The 22299-nt window shown below is 46.5% G+C and overlaps 1 protein-coding gene across 8 annotated transcripts in view; it reads right to left on the minus strand.

Moving 5' to 3' along the window:
- Positions 1 to 22299, minus strand: part of LOC137521658 (cytosolic phospholipase A2 gamma-like) — a 125906-nt gene that overhangs the window by 98735 nt on the left and 4872 nt on the right. For all 8 annotated transcript variants that reach the window (XM_068241279.1, XM_068241270.1, XM_068241260.1 and 5 more), the window contains 3 exons: positions 20541 to 20566; positions 18989 to 19073; positions 17188 to 17333 (listed from right to left, as the gene is read on the minus strand). In XM_068241279.1, coding sequence (XP_068097380.1) covers positions 17188 to 17333; positions 18989 to 19003 — 161 coding nt within the window. In that variant the 5' untranslated portion in view covers positions 19004 to 19073; positions 20541 to 20566. The remainder of the gene's footprint in view (positions 1 to 17187; positions 17334 to 18988; positions 19074 to 20540; positions 20567 to 22299) is intronic.

Here is a 22299-nt window from a genome sequence, read left to right on the forward strand (position 1 = left end):
AGCTGCCGGAACCTGTGGAAGAGGGACCATCTGGACTGGACAAGGAGGTAGAGCTGCTCTAAATGCAGAAAATGTAGTAGCTAATTCCTGTTTCATTGACTTCATTAAATCTAACAATGCTACAGTAGTGCTCTCGGGTCTCGGAGAATGAGACTTTGATTTATTGTAACAATCAGTACATAAAGATTTAGAAGTTCCCTCAGGTAGCCTGCCCCCACATTTAGTACACTTATTAGATTTTCCTGAGCTCTTGACTGGCTTCTGTAAGAAAACATAAACAAATCCAGGGAATGTTTTAGCTAGTAACAGACTAGCACACTGTAGCATAATAAAACAGGAATGCAAGGAACCTTACCGGCTGCTGACCTGACTCCTCAGTGCCAGCCGGAGGCGTCTGCTTCGTCTCTGGAGAGGGCTCTGTTGGCTGCTGCATGGCCCCTGCAGAGTGTTGCTGCACTCAGTGCAAACTTGCTGGCGTGCTGGGTGATCTGGCGCTCCTGCTTGCGGCTGTGCTGTGCGGAGATAGAGCTGTAACGCGTGGCCATACTGCGTGCAAATGACCCCCGCTGGCACGCCGGAACCGCCCCTTTAATGTACGCGCACGCCGCCGCTCTCTGCGCCATGCGGCGTGCCTCCGCGTCACTTCCGCCTCCAACTTCCGGAACCTCAATGCGGAAGAGGAGACGGCGTCACCCAGCCGCCATGCCGTCTAGGAGAGCAGTGGGATGGGAGAAATCCTACAACCTCCCCCACCCCCAAGTGGAGAAAAGGTCTGGCTGCCTAAAAAACCACCAGACGGGTCGCGCCCAGCGCTGACTCGTACCGCTTTCCAACGACATCCTTTCAATCCTCCTGCCTGGCCATCCTTAGACAAAGTAGGTGCCATCAGGCTCCCCTACCACCAGGACTCCGTAGGTGCTTCCGTGGTGAGTGTAGGAAACATACAAAAAACTGAGGGGAGATTGTGGAGGGGTGGGATTTATACTAATTATTATTCTAATTCTTGTCAGGTGTTTCCGATTTGGGAGGGGAGACTACACAATCTCAGGAGGAGGGCCGTCCTGGAGGACGTAGGGAGGAACAATATTAGTCTTATGTCTCTGCTCCTAATGCTTTATTTCTTAGCTGCAGGGGCGTAGCAATAGGGGGTGCAGAGGTAGCGGCCGCATCGGGGCCCTTGGGCCAGAGGGGCCCCAAAGGGCCCTCCCTCAATTACAGTATTAGCTCTCTATTAGTCCTGTGCTCATAATAATCACTTCTAATAGATACTTTGATTAGTGGTAATCATTAACAAACTGTTCCCCATCCCCTTCTTGCACCTTTGACACTGTAGTTGCTATTGGCAGGTTTTGGTGCGTCGTATCAATTGTTATGTATAGAGTACTAGGTGGGCCCCATTGTAAAACTTGCATCGGGGCCCACAGCTCCTTAGCTACGCCACTGCTTAGCTGTACTACATAACCAATTTATATCAATTTTTCTTCCGCTTTAGTGTCTTTAACCCTCCTGGCGGTAACCCCGAGCTATACTCGGGGTAGCCGCCGCAGAGGATTTCTCTGCCCCAGGAGGGATTTTTTGAATATAAGTTATTTTAGCTTTGGTAGCTAGCACTTTGCTAGCTACCATTGTCCCCCAAGTCCCTTCGCTCTTTATTGATCGCCCGTACCCCCCCATGGTTCCCGCGATGGAGCAGCCTCTCCAATCAGCTCCAGGCTTTACTATAGGGAGGATCGGGATTGCGCCATAGCAACGACTAAAGCTCATTGGGGAGGCTGCGGCTGTCGCGGGATCGCGGCTAGGTAACATATAGCGGCGGAGATCGGGGGATCAGGAGGGTGCGGGGGGACTTGGGGAACAATGGTAGCTAGCCTAGTGCTAGCTACAAAGGATAAAACAACTTTAATTCAAAAAATCCCTCCTGCGGACGCAGCCGCAGAAACTGCGTACAGCGAGGAGGGTTAGAGGCAATGGGTAGCAAAAGAGTTTGCGGTTGCACCAGGGTCCCTGGATCATGGCTTTGCAGCTAGGTCACTGTATTTTACATAACAAGTACTGCTTCCTCAGACATACTCACTAGTTATTTTTAATTGGAAAAAGCCAGTGGACTACTCAAAATGGGAACTCATGATTTTTTAGGGCTAAGCAAACAGAAGTTAAAATGTTTGTAGAAGTCTGAAAATATTAAAGGTTTGCGATGTATGGAAAAATTATTGGATTGAGCAGGGATTTAAAAACTTCACATTTTATGCCTAATTTTCAAAAGTTATTAGCTGCAACATTTTAACATTCCCTTTTCCCAAATCAGCTCCGATATCTGCCTTTTGAAACAAGCCCCAGACAACTCGATCTTGCTAAACTGACAAATACAGAATTAATTGGCACCTTGAACAAATCAAATTGGTGGGGTTATGTCTGTTAGAATTGACTGGTATTTCTACAGTGGCGTAGCTAGGCAGCTGTGGGCCCCAGTGCGTGTTTTAGATGGGGAGCCCTCAAGCACTCTTTGCAGAACAATTGATAATGAGCACCAAAAGCTGCCAAGGATAGCCACAGTGTCAGAGACATGTAATGAAGGGAGAAGAACAGTGTGCTAATGACTACCACTATTTAAAGCATATATAGAGGTGATAATTACTAACATAACACCAATAAAGAGCTGATACAGTAGCTGAAGGAGGGCCCCTCTGGTTCAGGGGCCCCAGTGCAGTTGCAACCTCTGCACCCCCCATTGCTACGCCACATTTCTATGAGTACTCCAGGACGATGAGAGGAAGTTTGCTCTTCCCCTAAAAGGAAACACACACCATCATTAACCCTTTCGCGCTCCACGGTTTTTACAACTTTCCAAAGTTCCTGACATTGACACTTTAGCTGTGTTTTGATACAGCAGTAACTTTTGCATTATCTATTCCATCTTAGTGATACATATCTTGTTTTTTTCAGTACAATCTAGGCTTTCTTTGGGTAATATTTTTCTCTTAAAACTTCTGTTTTATAGTCCATTTATGGGGAAAAGTTAGGCAGAAATGCAGAACAAACAAACATGTCCCACAGTTCTAAAACATTTACAAATAAATTATTTGGCCCTTCCAGATTAAAATGATACCCCATATGCCACATTTTACTTCTAGCTGCGCATGTGGTGGACTGTTATCCCCAGTCTGCGTGTCTGTGGCGATCAAATGTGTTTGCTAGGGTGACAGTTCAGGTGGCATAGAGCTGTACAGATGCATCACTAGGCAATGGCAAAGCATTACATCTGTAGAGCATTGGTACCTGAAATTTTCGCCCTAGCGATTGCATCCGATCGCTTCTGGCGGCAGTTATTAAACGTTTATAAACAGGCATAGATATTGCAGGGGTTAATAATGAGTTAATAGGCCAATTTTGTTTTTTATTTGTAGAGCGTCATGGAATGCATTCCATTGGGCGCGTGCGAGAGTGTGATACGCATAGACAGCGGACATCTGTGTAATTAACCCCCGTCTCCCTTGCACACACCTGAAGCAATTAAGCCTCATTAGAATCACAAATTCAGCTAGTTATCTACTCGTGACTGAGCCCATCACTGATCCTGACCTACTCCCTTATAAGCCGAGCAGATAGTTTCCCTTAGCCATCTGGCAGTTATGCTCTTTGAGACCTGTAGAGACTTTTTTGAACCAGCAAAGGAGACAAACAAGTGGTTTGGCCTTCTAAAACACTTTGTGACGTTCAAATAAGCAAGTATAGTTCTTCTGACGTATGTAATCTGGCTTCTTTAGCATTGCTAAGGGACCACAGAATGAAGGAATCATTAACTCTTGAGATCTATGAAAGGAAGAACTTCTACTTTAGTTAGACAGGCTGGACCTGTTCTAAGCCCAATTCTGTAAAAAAAAAAAAAAAAAAAAAAAAAAAAATATATAAGGATCCTTGATAGAAAGGCCTTTTCTAGCAGAGGTAATGGAAACTAAAAATGCAGTTTTTAAAGGAATCAGGCATATTTATACAAAATCTGATTTACTTACCTGGGGCTTTCTCCAGCCCCTCGCAACTGTCTGTCCCACGCAGACAGCTCGGTTTGCAGCCGCCAGCCCGGGATCACCACACGGTGCAAAGGATGACCTCTAGGTGCTGTGCTGCTCTGCTGCCCAATGCAGAGGAGCACACGGCCAATCAGAGAAGCAAGGGGAGGGGAGAGGAGTGGCAAGGGGAGAGGCGCGGCTGAAGTGGAGATATGCAACTGAATGAAAGACAGCGTCTCCCCCTCCAGCACTTCCTGTGGAGATAGCCGTCCTTCGCCTTCCTCTTACAGCAGTTCATGTGGTTTAGGGAGGAAGAAGAGCTGCTGGTGAGTCGCTGTGTGAGAGCAGTCACAGCAAGAAGAGGAGACACACAGACTGCAGGGGAGTATCTATTCTTATAATAGGTGGACACAATGGATTTGGTTGTACACTGCACTGTGTAGGGGGTCTAATTACTTGTAGGGGGACTCTGCTCTGCTTGAGAATAGTGACCGGGGGGGGGGGGAGGGGCAGGGAGGAGTGATTTCAATGTTGGGATGGGGAAACCGATCAATTATGTTTATTTTTGATTGATTTGACAGGTAGCTGGCCCAATTATTTTTGATTAGAGATGTAGCAAAACGGTTCGCCGGGGAACGGTTCCAGGTGACATTTGGGGGTTCGCGTTCGCCTGGACCAAGCAAACTTTTGCGGAAGTTCGATTCGCCCCATAATGCACTATGGAGGGTCAACTTTGACCCTCTGCATCACAGTCAGCAGGCACATTGTAGCCATTCAGGCTACACTAAGCCCTGGAGCCCCACCCCCCCCCCTTATATAAGGCAGGCTGCAGCGGCCATTAGGCTCACTCGTGTGCCTGCTAGAGACAGACTAGGGACAGCTGCTGCAGACTTGTTCTTCTAGGGACAGATTAGTTAGGTTCTTGGGTGCTTAGCTTGCTCCTGGCTGATTATTATTGCTTTTATAGCACCCCCCTAAACAGCTCTTTTCAGAGCTCATCCTGTACTTTTTTTCTGTGTCAAACTGACACTTTTGTTGCATGCACAGCCTTGCTAATTGATAGTGTGTGTGCCACTGCCAGCAGCCCAGCACATTCAGTGACTACCTGTGTGTGTGACAGGGAGCTGCACATTGTACTACCCAGTACTGCATATACCCAGTACCTGTTGTGTTTACTTAACCCACCTCATCACTGCATATACCTAGCTTTGTGTTGTGAACCCAGCTTACTGCATTTAACTACCTGCTGTGTTCAGTGAACCCACCTCACTGCATATACCTAGCTGTTGTGTTCAGTGAACTCGCTTCACTGCATCCAACTACCTGTTGTGTTGAGTGAACCCACCTCACTGCATATAACTACCTGTTGTGTTGAGTGAACCCAGCTCACTGCATATACCTAGCATCCCCCCAAGATGGACAAAATGGACAAACCAGGTAGAGGAAGAGGTAGAGGCAGACCCAGAGGAAGGCCACCAGGCACTGGCAGGTCTGTGTGAGGTGGTGTTGCTGTGATTTCGTGCGGACCTGGCCCAAAATACAGTGCTCAGAAGAAGGCACGTGCCATCACTTCCCAAGATCAGGACATGCTTGACTGTTTAACACAGAACACCTCATCTCCCGCAGCCACCAGCGCTACAGCAACCACATCCGCTGCATTTGACACTTCGCAGGAGTTATTTGGTGGTGGTGGTGAAATCACTGATTCACAGCCACTACTGCAACAACAAGAAGAAGGTGCAGGTACACCACCTCATACGTCTGAGTTAGGTGGCGATAGTATGAACGTAACGTGTGAGGAGGGGGATGATGAACCACCTGAAGTTGGTGCAGTTGAGGAGGTGTCTGAGGAAAGCGAAGCTGGGCAGGAGGATTATGATGATTATACGGATGCCACGTATGTTCCCGGTAGAGGAGATGACCAGGGGGACAGTTCAGAGGGTGAGTCAGAGAGGAGTAGGAGGAGACGACTCCATGATAGAAGCAGAGGAAGCTCATCCTCAGAAACAGCTGGGGGCAGGGTCCGGCGCCATGTATCGCCAGCTATGGCCAGCCAGCATGCCCTTCAACGTCAGCTGCTGATGCCACCGTAGCGCCATCACCCCAGGGGGGCTCAGCGGTTTGGAAATTTAACGTGTGTCTCAGATCGGAGCAAAGCCATCTGTTCTCTCTGCCAGCAAAAATTGAGCCGTGGAAAGGCCAACTCACACGTAGGGACAAGTGCCTTACGAAGGCACCTGGAGAGAAGGCACAAACAGCTATGGCAAGAACACCTGAGGAAAAGCAGCACACAAAAGACAAGCCACCCCCCTTCTCCTCTTCCTACTTCAGGTGCATTGTCTTCATCCGCTTTCTCCCTTGCACCTTCACAGCCACCCTCCTCCACACCGCCTCTTCTATTCAGCGGTTCCTTCTCTGCCCACAGCAGTACCCAGTTGTCTGTGAAGGAAGTATTTGAGCGTAAGAAGCAAATGTCTGTCAGTCACCCTCTTGCCCGGCGTCTGACAGCTGGCGTGGTGGAACTATTAGCTCGCCAGCTATTACCATACAAGCTGGTGGAGTCGGAGGCTTTCCGTAAGTTTGTGGCCATTGGTACACCGCAGTGGAAGATACCAGGCCGCAATTATTTTTCACAAAAGGCCATACCCAAACTGTACCGTGCAGTTGAGAGGCAAGTGGTGTCATCTATTGCTTAGAGCGTTGGGTCAAGGGTCCACCTGACCACGGATGCCTGGTCTGCCAAGCACGGGCAGGGCCACTACATTACATACACAGCCCATTGGGTCAACCTGGTGACTGATGGCAGCAAGCAGGGAGTACGTGGCTGCGCTGCGGACCGACTTGTCACACCTCCACGGCTTGCAGGCAGGCCTCCAGCCACCTCCTCTCCACCTGCCACCACCTCTTCGCTGTCGTCGTCATCCTCCTCCTCCTCCTCGGCTGGTGCCGTGATCTCCTCTCTAGCTACACAGCCCCAGCACCCCAGGGCCTATGCTGCATGCCAGGTACGACGGTGTTACGCAGTGTTAGACATGTCTTGCCTGAAAGCGGAGAGAGTCACACTGGAGCAGCTCTCCTGGCTGCCCTTAACAAACAGGTGGAGCAATGGCTGACCCCGCACAAGCGTGAGATCGTCAACGTGGTGTGTGACAACGACAGCAATCCCATTTCTGCATTGAATTTGGGAAAGATGACACACATACCCTGCATGGCTCATGTGCTGAATCTGGTCGTGCAAAGATTTGTGTCCAAGTACCCAGGCTTAGAGGACGTCCTGAAGCAGGCCAGGAAGTTGTGTGGGCATTTCAGGCGCTCTTACAAGGCCATGGCACGGTTTGCGGACATTCAGCATAGAAACAACTTGCCGGTGAGACGCCTAATTTGCGATAGCCCGACTCGCTGGAATTCCACCCTGCTGATGTCCTCTCGCCTGCTAGACCTTGAGAAACCCGTCACCCAGTACCTGTATAATTACAGTACAAGGACACAATCTGGGAGGATGGGGATGTTGTGGCCCAACAACTGGACACTGATGCGAAATGCATGCAGGGTCATGGAGCCCTTTGAGGAGGTGACCAAACTGGTGAGTCGCGCTGAGGGCACCATCAGCGACTTGATCCCCTACGCCTACTGTGGTGGATACAGCTGTGGAGGATCGAACGAGAACAGTTACGGCAGCAGGAGTCGTGGGAGCGATTTACATCCGAACCCGATGTTTCTACAACACCTGCGACAGCACAGAAGGGGGAGGAGGAGGAGGAAGAAGAGGAGTCGTGTGGGGAAGGAGAGGAGTCAGACTCTGATGATGGTGAGGAGGAAGGCGTTTCTGTGAAGGAGGAAGACAGCCGTCACAGGGGGCTTCTGCTGCTCCACGTTCCCGTGGTATTGTTCGTGGCTGGGGGGAGGAAGAGGAGTTGCGTCCCGTCACTGAGGAAGAGCAAGAGGAGATGGAGAGTACGTCTGCATCCAACTTTGTGCAGATGGCCTCTTTCATGTTGTCTAGCCTGTTGAGGGACCCCCGTATAAAAAAAACTCAAGGCAAATGACCTGTACTGGGTGGCCACGCTACTAGACCCTCGGTACAGGCACAAAGTGGCGGACCTGTTACCAACTCAACAGAAGGCAGAAAGGATGCAGCACTTGCAGAACAAGCTGTCGATGATGCTTTACAATGTGTTTAAGGGTGATGTGGCTGCACAACGCAATCAAGGTACCACTGGCAGTAACCCTCCTCCCAAGTCCACGCAGGCAAGGACAGGACGCTCCAGTGATCTCAGGGTGATGTCGGACATGCAGACATTCTTTAGTCCAACTCTTCACCATAGTCCTTCCGGATCCACCCTCCACCAACGCCTGGACCGGCAGGTAGCCGACTACCTGGCCTTGAGTGTGGATGTAGAAACTGCGAAAAGAGACGATGAACCCTTGGACTACTGGTTGCGCAGGCTTGACCTGTGGCCAGAGCTGTCCCAATTTGCCATACAACTTCTCTCTTGCCCTGCCGCAAGCGTCCTGTCAGAAAGGACCTTCAGTGCAGCTGGAGGCATAGTTACTGAGAAGAGAAGTCGCCTAAGTCACGACAGTGTTCAGTACCTAACCTTTATCAAAATGAATGAGGACTAATGAGACTTTTATCTCAAGTGTGTATGAAGACTAATGCTTCATACACACTTGAGATAAAAGTCTTTGGAAAAGGCAAGATCACAGACCAATTTTACCCCCTTCCATGTAGTATGAGAGCCATACTCTACACAGTCTATTCTATGGAGCTGCACTCCCCATCAGATAAAATCTTTGCAAGATGCTGCACACAAAGATGCCCGTACACACAAAAGATTATCTGCAAAAGATCTGTTCCTGCAAAATATCCATTCCTGCAAAATGCATTCATAGTCTGAGATCTGCAGATCCTCATACACACTTGGTTTAACAGACAATCATCTGCAGATCATCTGCAGATCAGATCCACCAGGATGGATTTTCAGATCTGCAGATGATTGCCAGATATGCAGATGAAGTCTGTTAAACAAGGTGTGTATGATGATCTGCAGATCTCATAGACTATGAATGCATTTTGCAGGAATGGATATTTTGCAGGAACAGATCTTTTGCAGATAATGATCTTTTGAGTGTGTACGGGCATCTTTGTGTGTAGCATCTTGCAAAGATTTTATCTGATGGGGAGTGCAGCTCCATAGAATAGACTGTGTAGAGTATGGCTCTCATACTACATGGAATGGGGTAAAATTGGTCTGTGATCTTGCCTTTTCCAAAGACTTTTATCTCAAGTGTGTATGAAGCATTAGTCAGTCCCCACAGACAGCATCTCTGCCTGCAGGCCGCTTGCCTTCTCCGCCACCACCAACAGGGTCCAGGACTCTAGGCGGATTCCTGAATTTTTAAGGTCGCTGCTAGCAGCGGCCGCTACACTAATTTTTCTGGTGCGTGTACATGTCTGCCTAATTTTTCTGGCTGCACTGCGGGCGGCTGCAACAAATAAACAAAAGGCAAGTACATGTGCCCATCCCCCTTCGTGATCATTACCTTGCCGCGGTGAAGGGGCTTGCGTATCACAATGAAGCAATGACCGCCGGTTATTTGAGTGTCTCGGGTGGGGGTGGCACACAAAAGATAATAAGGTCGTTGCTTCATTGTGGTCAGACCAATTTGATCAGCTGGACAGTCACTGTTCTATCATCGAGCTACCACAGCCAGGCGACCATATGGGCTTGAAAAACACCACGGCCTACACTCTGGCCACGGTGCGCACCAGTCCAGCACGGCCGTCACTACGCAAACAGCTGTTCGCGGTGCGTTACACAGTGAGTTTGGTGTGTCAATGTGAAGCAGAACTCTAATTATACTCCCTGATTGATGTATACCCATGCAAGATGTTTGAAAGCACTTTAGGCCTGCAATTGAGCATTCAATGTGATTTCTGCCCTTAAAACGCTGCTTTGCGTCAAATCCAGATTTTTCCCCGGGACTTTGGGCATGTATCCCACTCCACCATGCCCCCCTCCAAGTGTTAGACCCCTTGAAACTTCTTTTCCATCACTTTTGTGGCCAGCATAATTGTTTCTATTTCTCAAAGTTCGCATCCCCATTAAAGTCTATTGCGAGTCGCAAACTTTTCGGCGAACTGAACCTTCCGCGAAGGTTCGCGAACCGAAAATCGGAGGTTCGCGATCTCTATTTTTGATTAAAAGGGACTTCGAGCTCTAAATATAAACAAAATTGGTATGTACCTGGGGATTTCTGCAGCCCACCATAGGTTGGGAGGTCCCCCGGTGTCCTCCTGGCTCTTCTCCTGGTCCCTCCGCCACATACCGCATCGGGGACACCCGCGGCGGGTGTCGTGCTCCCACTTCCTGAACCGGGACGCTCTTTGTCATTACGACGATGGTAGAAGCCCCAGGTAAATGAAACTTTTTTTCTCAGTTCAGTTTCCCATTTAGGACAGAGCTGTTTTCACCTTTCAGTGCTCCTTCCTTTCATTCGCCAATAACTTAATCACTACTTATCACAATTAAATGAGCTATATCTTGTTTTGTTTTATTCGCCACCACCCACCAATCAGGCTTTCTTTTGGTGGTACATTATGCTAAGAATTATTTTATTCTAAATGCATTTTAAAAGGAATAATAAGAAAAAAAATTCTCAGTTTTCGGCCTTTATAGTTTTAAAATAAAACGTTCTAATGTGGATAAAACCCATACATTTTATTTGCCTGTTTGTTCCGGTTATTGCAACATTCCTTTATTTGTATAGGGTTTTTCTCCTGTCGGACTCAAAGCACTTGCAAGGCAGCCACTAGAGCGCACTCAGTAGGCTGTTAGGGTCTCACTCAAAAAAACTCGTACTGAATAGGTGCTGGCTTACTGAACAGAGGCAGAGCCCTTAACCATTACACTATCCAGTAATATACCCCTCTTGACATACATATTAAGAAAGGTTTAGTCCCCAAGGTAACCATTTATGTATTTTTTAGGCAAATGTTTTATTTGGGTAACTATGGAAGTGGCAAGGGGTTAATTTTAATGTTCTGTGTATGTAAAAAAAAAAAAAAAGTAGAAGTAATTTTAGTATTTGGCCACAAGATGTCCCCACACATCTTCATTTGCATACTGTTACAACGCGAACAGGAAGGAACATGTGTTACTTTGTTACAATGACCGTAGGTATTTTATTGATGCTGGCGATCATTGATGCGTTCCCATTCACAGATCTCCCCATTAACGGCCAGCAACAAGAACATGCGCAGGAGCAAGCATGCGCGTGTAGCAGTGATAGATGAATATCTACAGCCTGGGACTTTAGATGAAGTCCTGCTGAGACTAGATATACTGCACTTAGTGCAGTAACTAGTTAAAGATACCCGATGTGACATGATGAGATAGATATGGGTATGTACAGTGCCACACACTAAACTATGCTGTGTTCCTTTCTTTCTTTGCCTGAAAGAGTTAAATATCAGGTATGTAAGTGGCTGACTCAGTCCTGACTCAGACAGGAAGTGACTACATTGTGACCCTCACTGATAAGAAATTCCAACTATAAAACCCTTTCCTAGCAAAAAAGCTTCTGAGAACAGGAAAGATATAAAAGGGTCAATAGTTCATGGATTTTAACTCTAGCATACTTAATGAAAGGGTCATTGAGCAAAAACAACAAAACAGTTAAAAAAAAACAAAAACAAAAACTTAAAAAGTAGATTTAAACATAAAATAAAACTGTGGAATATCTTAAAAAGTCATTTTTAGGAGAGGGAAGATAGATACAAAAATTTGTTTCATTCGTTTATTTTCACTTCGGGTGTCCGAAGATCATTCAGGACAAGGTTTCTTGTCCAAAGGCTTCTTGATTATAAAGACTGTTGATAAAAACCCTGTTGACATTGACTTGCTGGGACTCTGCATATTACTGAGTGGAGGCTCTCCCATCAACCTGGGAAGACCCGCAAGAGCAAATTTTGTGGGGGGAGCAAATTCTATTTTGTACACACAAATTATCAGATCTAAAATGAAAGTGTTTTGGGTAATTAGTTTCCATTCTTGCCCGAAGTGAAGGAGTCTTACCCCACTACCAGCACTATTTCCAGTATTCATCTTTCCTTGTATTTGGAGCAGTGGGCTTATTGAACATAAAGGGCGATTTTCCCTTCCCCACATTGTAGATCTAACTTTTTCTTGGCGGCTGAGACTTTTGTTCCTCACTATAAACTTTCAATTGTAAGTCCTTTCAGGGTAAAATCAGATTTTTTTTTACCCTTCCCTGATCTTTCAAGAATACTCTCCAAATCCTTGCCAAAGAGGAGGTCCCCTTCAGATTTCATAGAACACAGTTTTTGTTTGGAACTAACATCCCCCTAACAGGTGTTAAGCCAAATAGAGATGGCTCGAACCTCCGATTTTAGGTTCACGAACCTCGTACTTCTGCAAACGTTCGGTTTGCGTGAACTTTCAAACCGCAATAGACTTCAATGGGGAGGCGATCTTTGAAAACTAGAAACATTTATGCTGGCCATAAAAGTGATGGAAAAGATGTTTCAAGGGGTCTAACACCTGGTGGGCATGGCGGAGTGAGATACACGCCAAAAGTCCCCGGGAAAAATCCGGATTTGACGCACAGCAGCATTTTAAGGGCAGAAATCACATTGCATGGTAAATTGGAGGCCTAAAGTGCTTTCAAACATCTTGCATGTGTATACATCAATCAGGTAGTGTAATTAGTGTACTGCTTCACACTGACAGATCAAACTTACTGTGTGACACACCGCAAACAGCCGTTTGTGTAGTGACAGCCGTGCTGGACTGGTGCGCACCATAGCCAGAGTGCAGGCGATAGCGGTTTTTAAGCCCATATGGTCGCCGGGCTGAGGTAGCTCAATGACAGAGCAAAAGGGACTGTCCAGCTGATCGAATTTGGTCTGTACACAATGAAGCAACGATATATAGCCGGCGGTAGGTAGGTGCACTGAACAGGTATGCAGTGATTGGTATTACAAATGTGCAGCTGTCACACGTAGTCACTGAATGTGCTGGGCCTGGCAGTGGCGCAGTAGGAATTACCAAAGGGCCAAGGGCCAGCTGCGACTGACTGACAGGGCTGTATATGCAACAAGTGTCTGGGACACACACACACACAAAATATAAGATCACAAGAACAACATTAGCTCTCGAAAGAGCTGTTGAGGGGTGCTTTTTAGAAATAAGTATCAGCAAGGAGTAAGCTAACAAGCCTAACAAGAGCCTAACTAATCTTTCCCTGTGTCTCTTTGCAGCAAGCTCTCCCTTCTCTAATTACTGTAGCCACACGAGTGAGTGAAATGGCTGACGCTGCCTGCCTTTTATAAGGGGGGGGGGGCTCCAGGAGGGAGTGTAGCCTGATTGGCTACCATGTGTCTGCTGACTGATGTAGAGGGTCAAAGTTGAGCATAATGATGTAGCATAGGGGGCGGGTCGAAAACCATAGAGTTTGCAGTTCACCGCGAACCACCAAAGTTTGCGTGTTCGCGTTCGAATGCGAACCGTTCGGGCCATCTCTAAAGCCAAATTGCACATCTGGTAGTATTGGATTTGTGCAGTGATTCTAAGGAATTACATGGCCACATCAGATAAAAAGGCTACTGAACAGGCCACCACTAGGAATGAGTCAAAAATCTGCTCATGGGGGGATCCCAGCCACTAGATGTTTAGATTATGGGAAATGCATTGCAGACAGAAGATATTGCTGGTTTAAAAGAAAGGAATAATATTTCCATGCTCCTTGAAATGCAACCTCCTCTGCTGCCCCCCCTCACTTTAGCCCATGGGCATGTGCAGAGACCATAGGAGACATCACGCTACACCGAAGCCGACATCCCAGCCTTAGTGGCATCCGGCCAATGCCAGAGCCATGGACATCACTCAGCCCAGAGGCTACCACCGCCTTTCAGCCAAGCCGCAAGTAAGCTTCACATGCAGTCTCCATGATGCTAAAGGGAGAAATTAAAGTACCGTATTTTTCGGAATATAAGACGCACTTTTTCTTCCCCAAAACTGGGGGGAAAAAGTGGGTGAGTCTTATATTCCAAAGGTACGGTATTTTCGCCCCATAACATACTTACCGGATCCTGCCGCCGCGATCCTAGCCTTCTTCGTCTGTCCGCCGTCATCCAATGTCGCAGCAGCCGTCATCAGAGGGTCCAGCAATCCCATCCAGTATCCCCGACTGATCCCCGCTCTTTAAGTGTCCAAGTCGCCGGCTCCTCTTCACTGCAGTCATGCTTGTATGCAGGCTCGCGGTGATTACGCGCTGCCGGGGCCGCCTTCCTCCATAGTTACGGCGTCCTCTTCTTAGATACAGTGCCCCCTTCTGTGTGACGAGCGGCGCATGTGCGCCGGGGTCACGCATGACGTCAGGCGCACGTGCGCCGCTCGTCACGCAAAACGGGGCACTGTATCTAAGAAGAGGACGCTGTAACTATGGAGGAAGGCGGCCCCGGCAGCGCGTAATCACCGCGTGATCACCCCGGGGCTGCATACAAGCATGACTGCAGCGAAGAGGATCCGGCAACCTGGACACTTAAAGAGCGGGGATACTGGATGGATTGCTGGACCCTCTGATGACACCTAATGGGACCCTCAGATGACGGCTGCTGCGATTCTCAGGTGATGACAGGCAGATGGAGGAGGGGAGGATCACGGCGACAGGATCAGGTGAGATGCAGCAGGGGTGTAGTGTAGTGTTGTTTGGGTTGGCTGAAGGGGTTACTTAGTGAAGTGTAGTGTAGTTTGGGTTGGCTGCAGATGTTAGTGAGGGAAGTGTAGTATACTGTAGTGTAGTGTAGTGTAGTGTAGTTGTAGTAGGGGGTTAGTGAAGTAATGTGTAGTTGATGGGGGCAGCAGGGGTAAAGTGAAGTGTAGTGTAGCAGGTGTTAGTATAGATGGGCAGTGTAGCTTAGATAAAGACAGTTTTGGGGGAGTTAGAGGTCCATAAGAAGCCCCTGCACCATAGACGCACCTAGGTTTAGTTTATTTTTTTCCTGATTTTTGCCCTCTAAATCTAGGTGCGTCTTATATGCCGGAGCGTTTTATATTCCGAAAAATACGGTAATTGCATGCACTATACCAGCACTCTGTACAGATCACATTTCCTAAGGTGGCAAACAAAACTGAAGGGATGGCTGGAGAGGTTTTTTTTAATGCAAATTTAATGATCGTGTGTTTACATTAGGGGAGGGGCCAACTTCCTCATGTATCCAGTGGTTCTGGAGAACGAGGAGTGAAAATGGGTCCATTAGAACAGTGGATGATATAGAAATGCGTACATGTAGTACAGATGCTATTGTTTGGTGTGAGTAGCCGATGGTATTATCAGTAAATTTCATTATATCAATAGTATACTTATAAATCACCTAGGACTCACATCAAACTTATCTCCTGTTATCTCCTGTCATACTAGCTCTCTTAGTGCTGTTAAACCAAATAGTAACATTTTTACACCCACTACACCTAACACTTGCCCTCCTGCAGATACACCTTTCACTAACTTCTACTACCACTGCTGCATCCAACTGCTGCTACTTCTAACATTAACCCCACAACTGCTACATCTAACATGAACCTCACTGACACTACCCTTCCTGCTCCTGCATCTAATACTAACCTGGTTTACCTTCTGTATGACTGCTAATCGTACCATCACGCAATAGTTTCCCTTTTGTAATACCGAAGTGTCGCCGCTTGCAGAGTAACAACAATAGATTTGCCGCCAGTTGGCAATACATTTAAGCACCCCAGCCCACCAGATCCTCAATTAACATGGCAGTATTTTAGTGACTATTATAAACATGGGTTATAACCAGCTGTGGGTGACCTAAAGTCTGCATCTTGTTTCATTTTCAATATTTTTTATTGGAATTTCCAAAAAATTTTAACAATATGCCAAGACATATTAAAACTGCATCTCGTTTCAGTGCCTGAACTGGCTGTCATTTACTGTCTGCTTATAAGCATCTTCAGGAATTGGCAAGATTTGTCATCTTGCATTGGCTAAGCTACGGCGCCACCATCAAGATATACTTGAAAAACAAACACAAGAAAATTAGGTATGCAATGTATGTCACTAACCATAAGTGAGTTTTTTTGGCAGCAAGTGTAATGAAAACATTCCCTGATGTGAGCAGAGAGATTCACACTATTAGCTTGATAGTTGCAGCGTAGGAAAGTCACTGTTGACTGGGAAGGTATTTAACCTCTTGACGACCAGCTAACGCCGATTGGCGTAAACTGGTCGTCTGCGGCCTTTCCATGTCAGTTCACGGAGGGTGTCTCCGTGAACAGCCGGAGAGCCGCCGCTCGCGGCTCGCCGGCAATATGTAAACAGGCGGGGAAGAAATCCCCGCTGTTTACATCAGATCCCCGGCCTCTAAATGGCCGGGGATCACCGCATTCTCATTCGCCGGCATCTGTTGTAGGCGGCGCAGGACGGATCTCCGTCCTGCGCTGCCCATAGTAGGAAGGGAAACGCCGGAGGCGGAAAATGGCTGCGGAGGGGGGCTTTGAGGAGCCCCCCCCCGCCGAACGAACAGAGCCGGCGGCGATCAGACCCCCCCAGCAGGACATCCCCCTAGTGGGGAAAAAAGGGGGGTAGTCTGATCGCCCTGGCTCACTCCTGATCGGTGCTGCGGGCTGGAGAGCCCAAGCAGCACCGATCATTGCAGGAACCCATGGTCGGCAAGTGGTTAACTTTTAGGGTCCATTCACACGGTTTGTTGCATCATGTTGCAATGTGAAATATAAAATCTCAATGCTATTCCTCTGGAGCTTTCATAAAGTACGGTGGGGTGGGTTCCAACAGAGTGGCACACAACATGCTGTATGTTTAACAGGCAATGTAAAAATGCTTACAGGGGCAGTGAAGCATTCTTTCATTGTACTGTATGCATCACTGCATAGTTGCACCAAACGTCAACGCATTGTGTGACTTTTCAGCACTGTCACATTGTGCAATACAATGTGTAAAGTGCAAAAGTACTCTTAGCTGGGGTAAATTGTGGCAAGGCCAGAATTCGACTTTTGTGGAGGAAAAATAAAAATTGTGATTACTTTCCATTTGTTAAAGTGAAAAAGGTTAATAGGCAGTGAAAAGATTTATGAAATAGGCAGGGAATGGACTGTTCTTACAATGTACATACCAGGTTGATCCAGATGTTCCGCACACATATGTAGTAGCATCTAAAAGTTTTACTTCAGCCAATTTTGACAGCGTACCCAGAAAAGCAACCATAGCACGGAGTCCACCTCCAGATCCCATAACTGCAATTACAGGAGGAGAAGAGTCCTACAACAAAATGGAAATAAAGTGGACATTTAGGTTAATAAATGGGCATGTAGACACAGGTGGTTGCAGGAAACACATTCTAAAGGACAAACTATTTAGCGCATATTAGAAATTGTCATATTACCAGTGGAGAATGGTAACCTTGGTAGGGAATATTAGGATGCTCAGGGACTGCATTTATATGGACTTGCAAATGCACACCTACTGTATGTAGCAACAACAACAAGTGAGTGACTCGCATATTTCAAAATCACTCTTGAAATAGCGCTAAAACATAGATTTGTATTTGTGTTGGCTCCGTCCCAATAGTAGAGTCACTATTTTGTATGTATGGTTTGTGCTTCTACCTAGAGATAACTGGTTATAGATATTGTTAATTCTGGATTTTGCTTGATCCCTGGATTTGAGCTTTTACTAGCTGATACCATAGCTTGGCTGACTTTTTATATATAAAAGTCAATCAATAAAATCTTTTAATAATATTTTTGTATGCTGGAAAAAAAATGGCAAGCCTGGCCATTCCATAGAGGCACTGGCATGTAAGCAAATTGTGCATTGATGGCAGTAAAATACATTGTAAGCTGCATATTACTGCAGTATGGTTTGTAAAGCATGCCAGTTTCCTTTGCATATGAAGTCCCAGTGTCATGATCTAAAGACAGGAGAGGCACTGACAAGTGACAACAGCTTCAGCAAGAACACAAAAACAAGGAAAACCCCAGACAACCCAAAATACACTTTTTCTGTGACAGGTCCAATCTTGGAGAAGCACTCAACCCCTTTCCTGCCATCATTGCTGCTTTTTTTGAGTCCTGCAACTATGTATGTTCTGGACAGGAATTTGAAATCTAGCAGTATTTTGCACTGCACTAGGGTATTCACATAACTGAAGAGCCTGACCATAGGTGCCAAGACATTGAGGGCCAAGGACATGAGAAAGCAGCACAGTCATGATAATGCAATGTTACCCTAGCATGACTGCTTCTTCCTAATGTAGGTCCCTGCCCCCTTTCACACGTGTGTGGGATGCCAGCATCCTTGATTGAGCTGTGACAGAGGAGCAGTGAGTGGAATATGGAACGAGATTGAACATTAGTATCTATTGGAGAATGCACTTTCATATTCATAGGGCTGCCAATTTAGATGGAGGCCTTGGACCATTAAACAACTGTGGTCTTTTTTTTTGCACTTTGATCCTGTCTCGAGAGATATAGATATGTCGGGGGATGAGCAACACAAACCAAATGTTATGCAATACATGTACGCAGAATTGGAGAACCCCAGTCTCCATAAGAAATATATAAATACAGAGGGGCTGCAGCACACAACAGGAAAACAGTGAAAACAGTGACAGGGGGGCTCTTGGTTACACTTTAACGCATTTAAGCTCACCAACTGCACCAAAGTGTCCCCAATCTCAGGAGTCCTACTCTAACCAGGCACGGTTGATGAGCTTAAACTTGTTAAAGCGTAACCAAGAGCCCCTGTCACTGTTTTCCTGTTGTGTGCTGCAGCCCCTCTATATATACACATACACACAACTTTTTTTTTTTGTGCCTGAAGCCTTAAGAAAAATATGTTTCATGCTGTCATTTGCCATGGGGGCCAGTAAGGATCTTCTCAACTTGCTATAAAAGATAGAATTGCATTTTCACCTCTGCAACCTCCATTCCCAGTGATGACAGAGTTTCTTTTATTTTTCTCTGCCTTGCCTTGACAGATAAAGCTTCCCCTTCAGATCTGTGAAGTACAACAAAGGAATGTTAAAATACACAAAGTAACTATTGAATGGGTTCATGAACTTGTATGGGACATTTTTGTGGATTTCAGCCTTAACTAAAGCTAAACCTATCCCTAAGGGCATTTTACAGACCAAAAAACAAAAAGGTGATTTTCTGGCCTAATGGTGCTGCAGTATATTCATTTTAATGAAAGTCTATTTGTCTTGCACTGGAATAATACCGGTGTTCATTAATGTTCCTTTCATAGGCGTACCACGTCACCCTTGGGACACCTGCCATTGCAGGGGGCCCAGACTCTTTGGGGGCCTCTCCTCCCCCTCTCCCCAACCGTAACTGCAGCCAGTTAGCAAAAAATACAAAAACACTAATTTGTTCACAAAAACCGTCCCTGCCACCTCCTCCCGCTATGCAGAATAGCAAGTAGCAAGTAGCTTCTATTTTTTCCTTCTTCCAGATGCTGCTTCACAGCAGAACACTCTCTGCTGCCATTCTCCGTCATGTACCCTCATGGGGTTTGGGAACGAAGGGAGGGCCCTTTTAAAGAGACCCTGTAACAAAAAAAAAAAAAAAGTTCCCCTGGGTAGTACTCACCTCAGGAGGTGGAAGCCTCAGGGTCCCAATGAGGCTTCCCCCTCCCCTGTAGCTACAGGCAGTCTAGCGCTGCCCCCCCCCCGAAGTGTCCCGGAATACTCCCTCGACAAGGCTGACAAGCACCGATTTACCTTTCCTGGCTCCAGCGGGGGGCGCTGTTGCAGCTTTCCGCACTGAGATAGGCAAAAATAGCCGATCTCCATCGGGTCTGCTCTACTGCGCAGGCACAGGAGACTTGCGCCTGCACAGTAGAGCGACCCGACAGCGATCTGCCATTTCCGCCTATCTCCGAGGCGGAGAGCCAATACTGCGCCTGCACTGGAGCTGGGAAGGTAAATATTTACATCCCCGCCGCCGTGGGACCAAGGAGGACGGGGGAAGCCTCAATAGGATCTAGAGGCTTCCCCCGCCCCAGGTCAGTACCCCCCAGAGGAGGTTTCTCTCAGTACAGGTTTTCTTTAAGTCTAGTTACACCACTAGTTCCTTTGAAGAGACTGAGTTTTGAGATATGGTTCTGTATACCAAAGCAATACCAAGTTTCTTCTGGAGTGATGTCATTCTACATTTACAGCACTGAAAGTACGTTCCGTGAGGGATTAAATCACACTTTATGATCTCTATCTGAAGGATGAATCTGGGTCTGGCTGATGTCAGAAACGAGGTTTCTTCTTTATGCCAATTTTGAGATTTGGGGGGAGAAAATATTGCTCCAGAAGTCTGCTACATAGATGTTAAATTTACGCAAACAAATATTTTTTAAACATGCAGTATACAAAGATATTCTATCCAATTCAGCAAATCTAATTTTGTTGGCTATAAGCACCTTGCTGCATACCAGACCGATACAGTAAGGAATAATAGTGCATGTACTTACTCTTCCTCAAGTAAAAGATATTTTTTCTGTGTGGGAAAAGATATAAATACGTTAAGTACAGAACAATCAACAAGAATTGAACAAGATATGCATTTCCTTAGGCAGCAGGTTGGAGGTGAGGGTAACTGCAGAAAGTCAGAATGCATTATAGGCTGGAATTACAGGGGGGAAAAAAAATCTCAATGAGGCTAATTTTCTTCAACTCAATTATGTTCTGATTTGACCTAGGAGAAGGCCACAAGCTTTTTGCCATGTAACAGAAAATGTGGGGTCCATTCACACACTGTGCACATTGTGTTGTGGTAAGATTGCAATGGAAAGTCGTGGTGTGACCGCACAGTGAATCATACAGTACAATGAACATATGCTTCACTGCCACTGCAAACACACGTGGATAGTGTACAGGTTAAGGGCTCTGCCTCTGACAAGAGGCAGAGGCATCGAATCTCAGCTCTTCCTGTTCAGTAAGCCAGCACCAGTAAGTACACCTTACAGAATATTGTTTTATATGAATATGTATTTAAAGAAACGTTTTGTAAAACTTAGAAAGTACCTGCTGCATGAATTCACAGCTTCTCACTTCATTACCAGCAGAGCAGGATAATCCGCCAGGCAACCTAGGCAGGTGCCTGGGGCTTCGTGGGTGTCAAGTGGCCCACCTGCCACCTTCTCTGACCTCTCACCACTTCAGCTGACCATAAGGACTGTGACGAATATTACGGAAAGTCGTGCGCAAAATCGCAATGATTTTCGTATGGTCCAGCCATTACTGTCAGTGTTGTGTAACTGTACAAAAAAATGCCCTTCCTTTCTCTTTCCCCCTCTGAGAGCATTGCAGAGAGTACATTAACCTTCCCCCCACATCCTGTGTCAGGTCAGGAAAGAATGTCACACCTAGCCGGACCTCCCGCTGGGCCAGTTGCTGGCACAGCCTTCCCCAAGGAAACTAGATCCAACCAGTAAGATAAAAAAAATTCCCTCCAAACTCAGAGGCTCAAACAAAGGAATCCTTAATGTATTAATAATTCAAAATAGGTTTGGCACAGAAAGACAACAAACATTTCCTGATACCCAGAAATCAATTCTATCACTCACATGATTTATAATTTTCTGGCTATCAGGAATCAATAGAGAAACCACTTTATCTGGTCTGCGTAGAGCGAGTGCGACAGACTAGGCGTGTATAGCCTCGTTTAATAGAGGGTCGCAAGCTGCTTATGAATATAGCCTCGGATTGGCGATATGCCAATCTGGGGTGGAATTACACAAATGATTAATAATTGGTACATTCCTTGCTCCGAGTCTGTGGGTGGCAACCTGACTGCCAGGAGGTAACCCTGCCTTAAACATACCTACTTTCCAGGTAGTGACCGCCCCAAAACTGAGGTCAGTAAAAAGTGTTTGCAAGGAACTCCTCCTGAGTTCTCCAAATTCCATCGACTAAGGAACGTCTATGCAGGCGCTAAGGAGAGCCAGCGCCTGCAGTGTTCAAAGACTTAACCTGAATGCCTACCTTTAAACTGGACTATTTTCTTCATGTTTCAAATGGACTGCTCAGCTAACTAAGTAAGAACTTTCTGAGTTTATTCCTTTTTATTTTTTTAAGCTCTGTGTTTATGTGTTAATAGGTGTATATAACTGTATGTAATGCATTTTTGTTATTAAACGTTTAAAAATCGTTTAGCGGTTATGACCTTTTGCTGAACATACACAATCGTACCTATTCTCCTGAAATTGCTACCCTGTGTTTAATAGAAGT

Source organism: Hyperolius riggenbachi, chromosome 1, assembly GCF_040937935.1.
Source record: "Hyperolius riggenbachi isolate aHypRig1 chromosome 1, aHypRig1.pri, whole genome shotgun sequence".
Classification (NCBI taxonomy): domain Eukaryota; kingdom Metazoa; phylum Chordata; class Amphibia; order Anura; family Hyperoliidae; genus Hyperolius; species Hyperolius riggenbachi.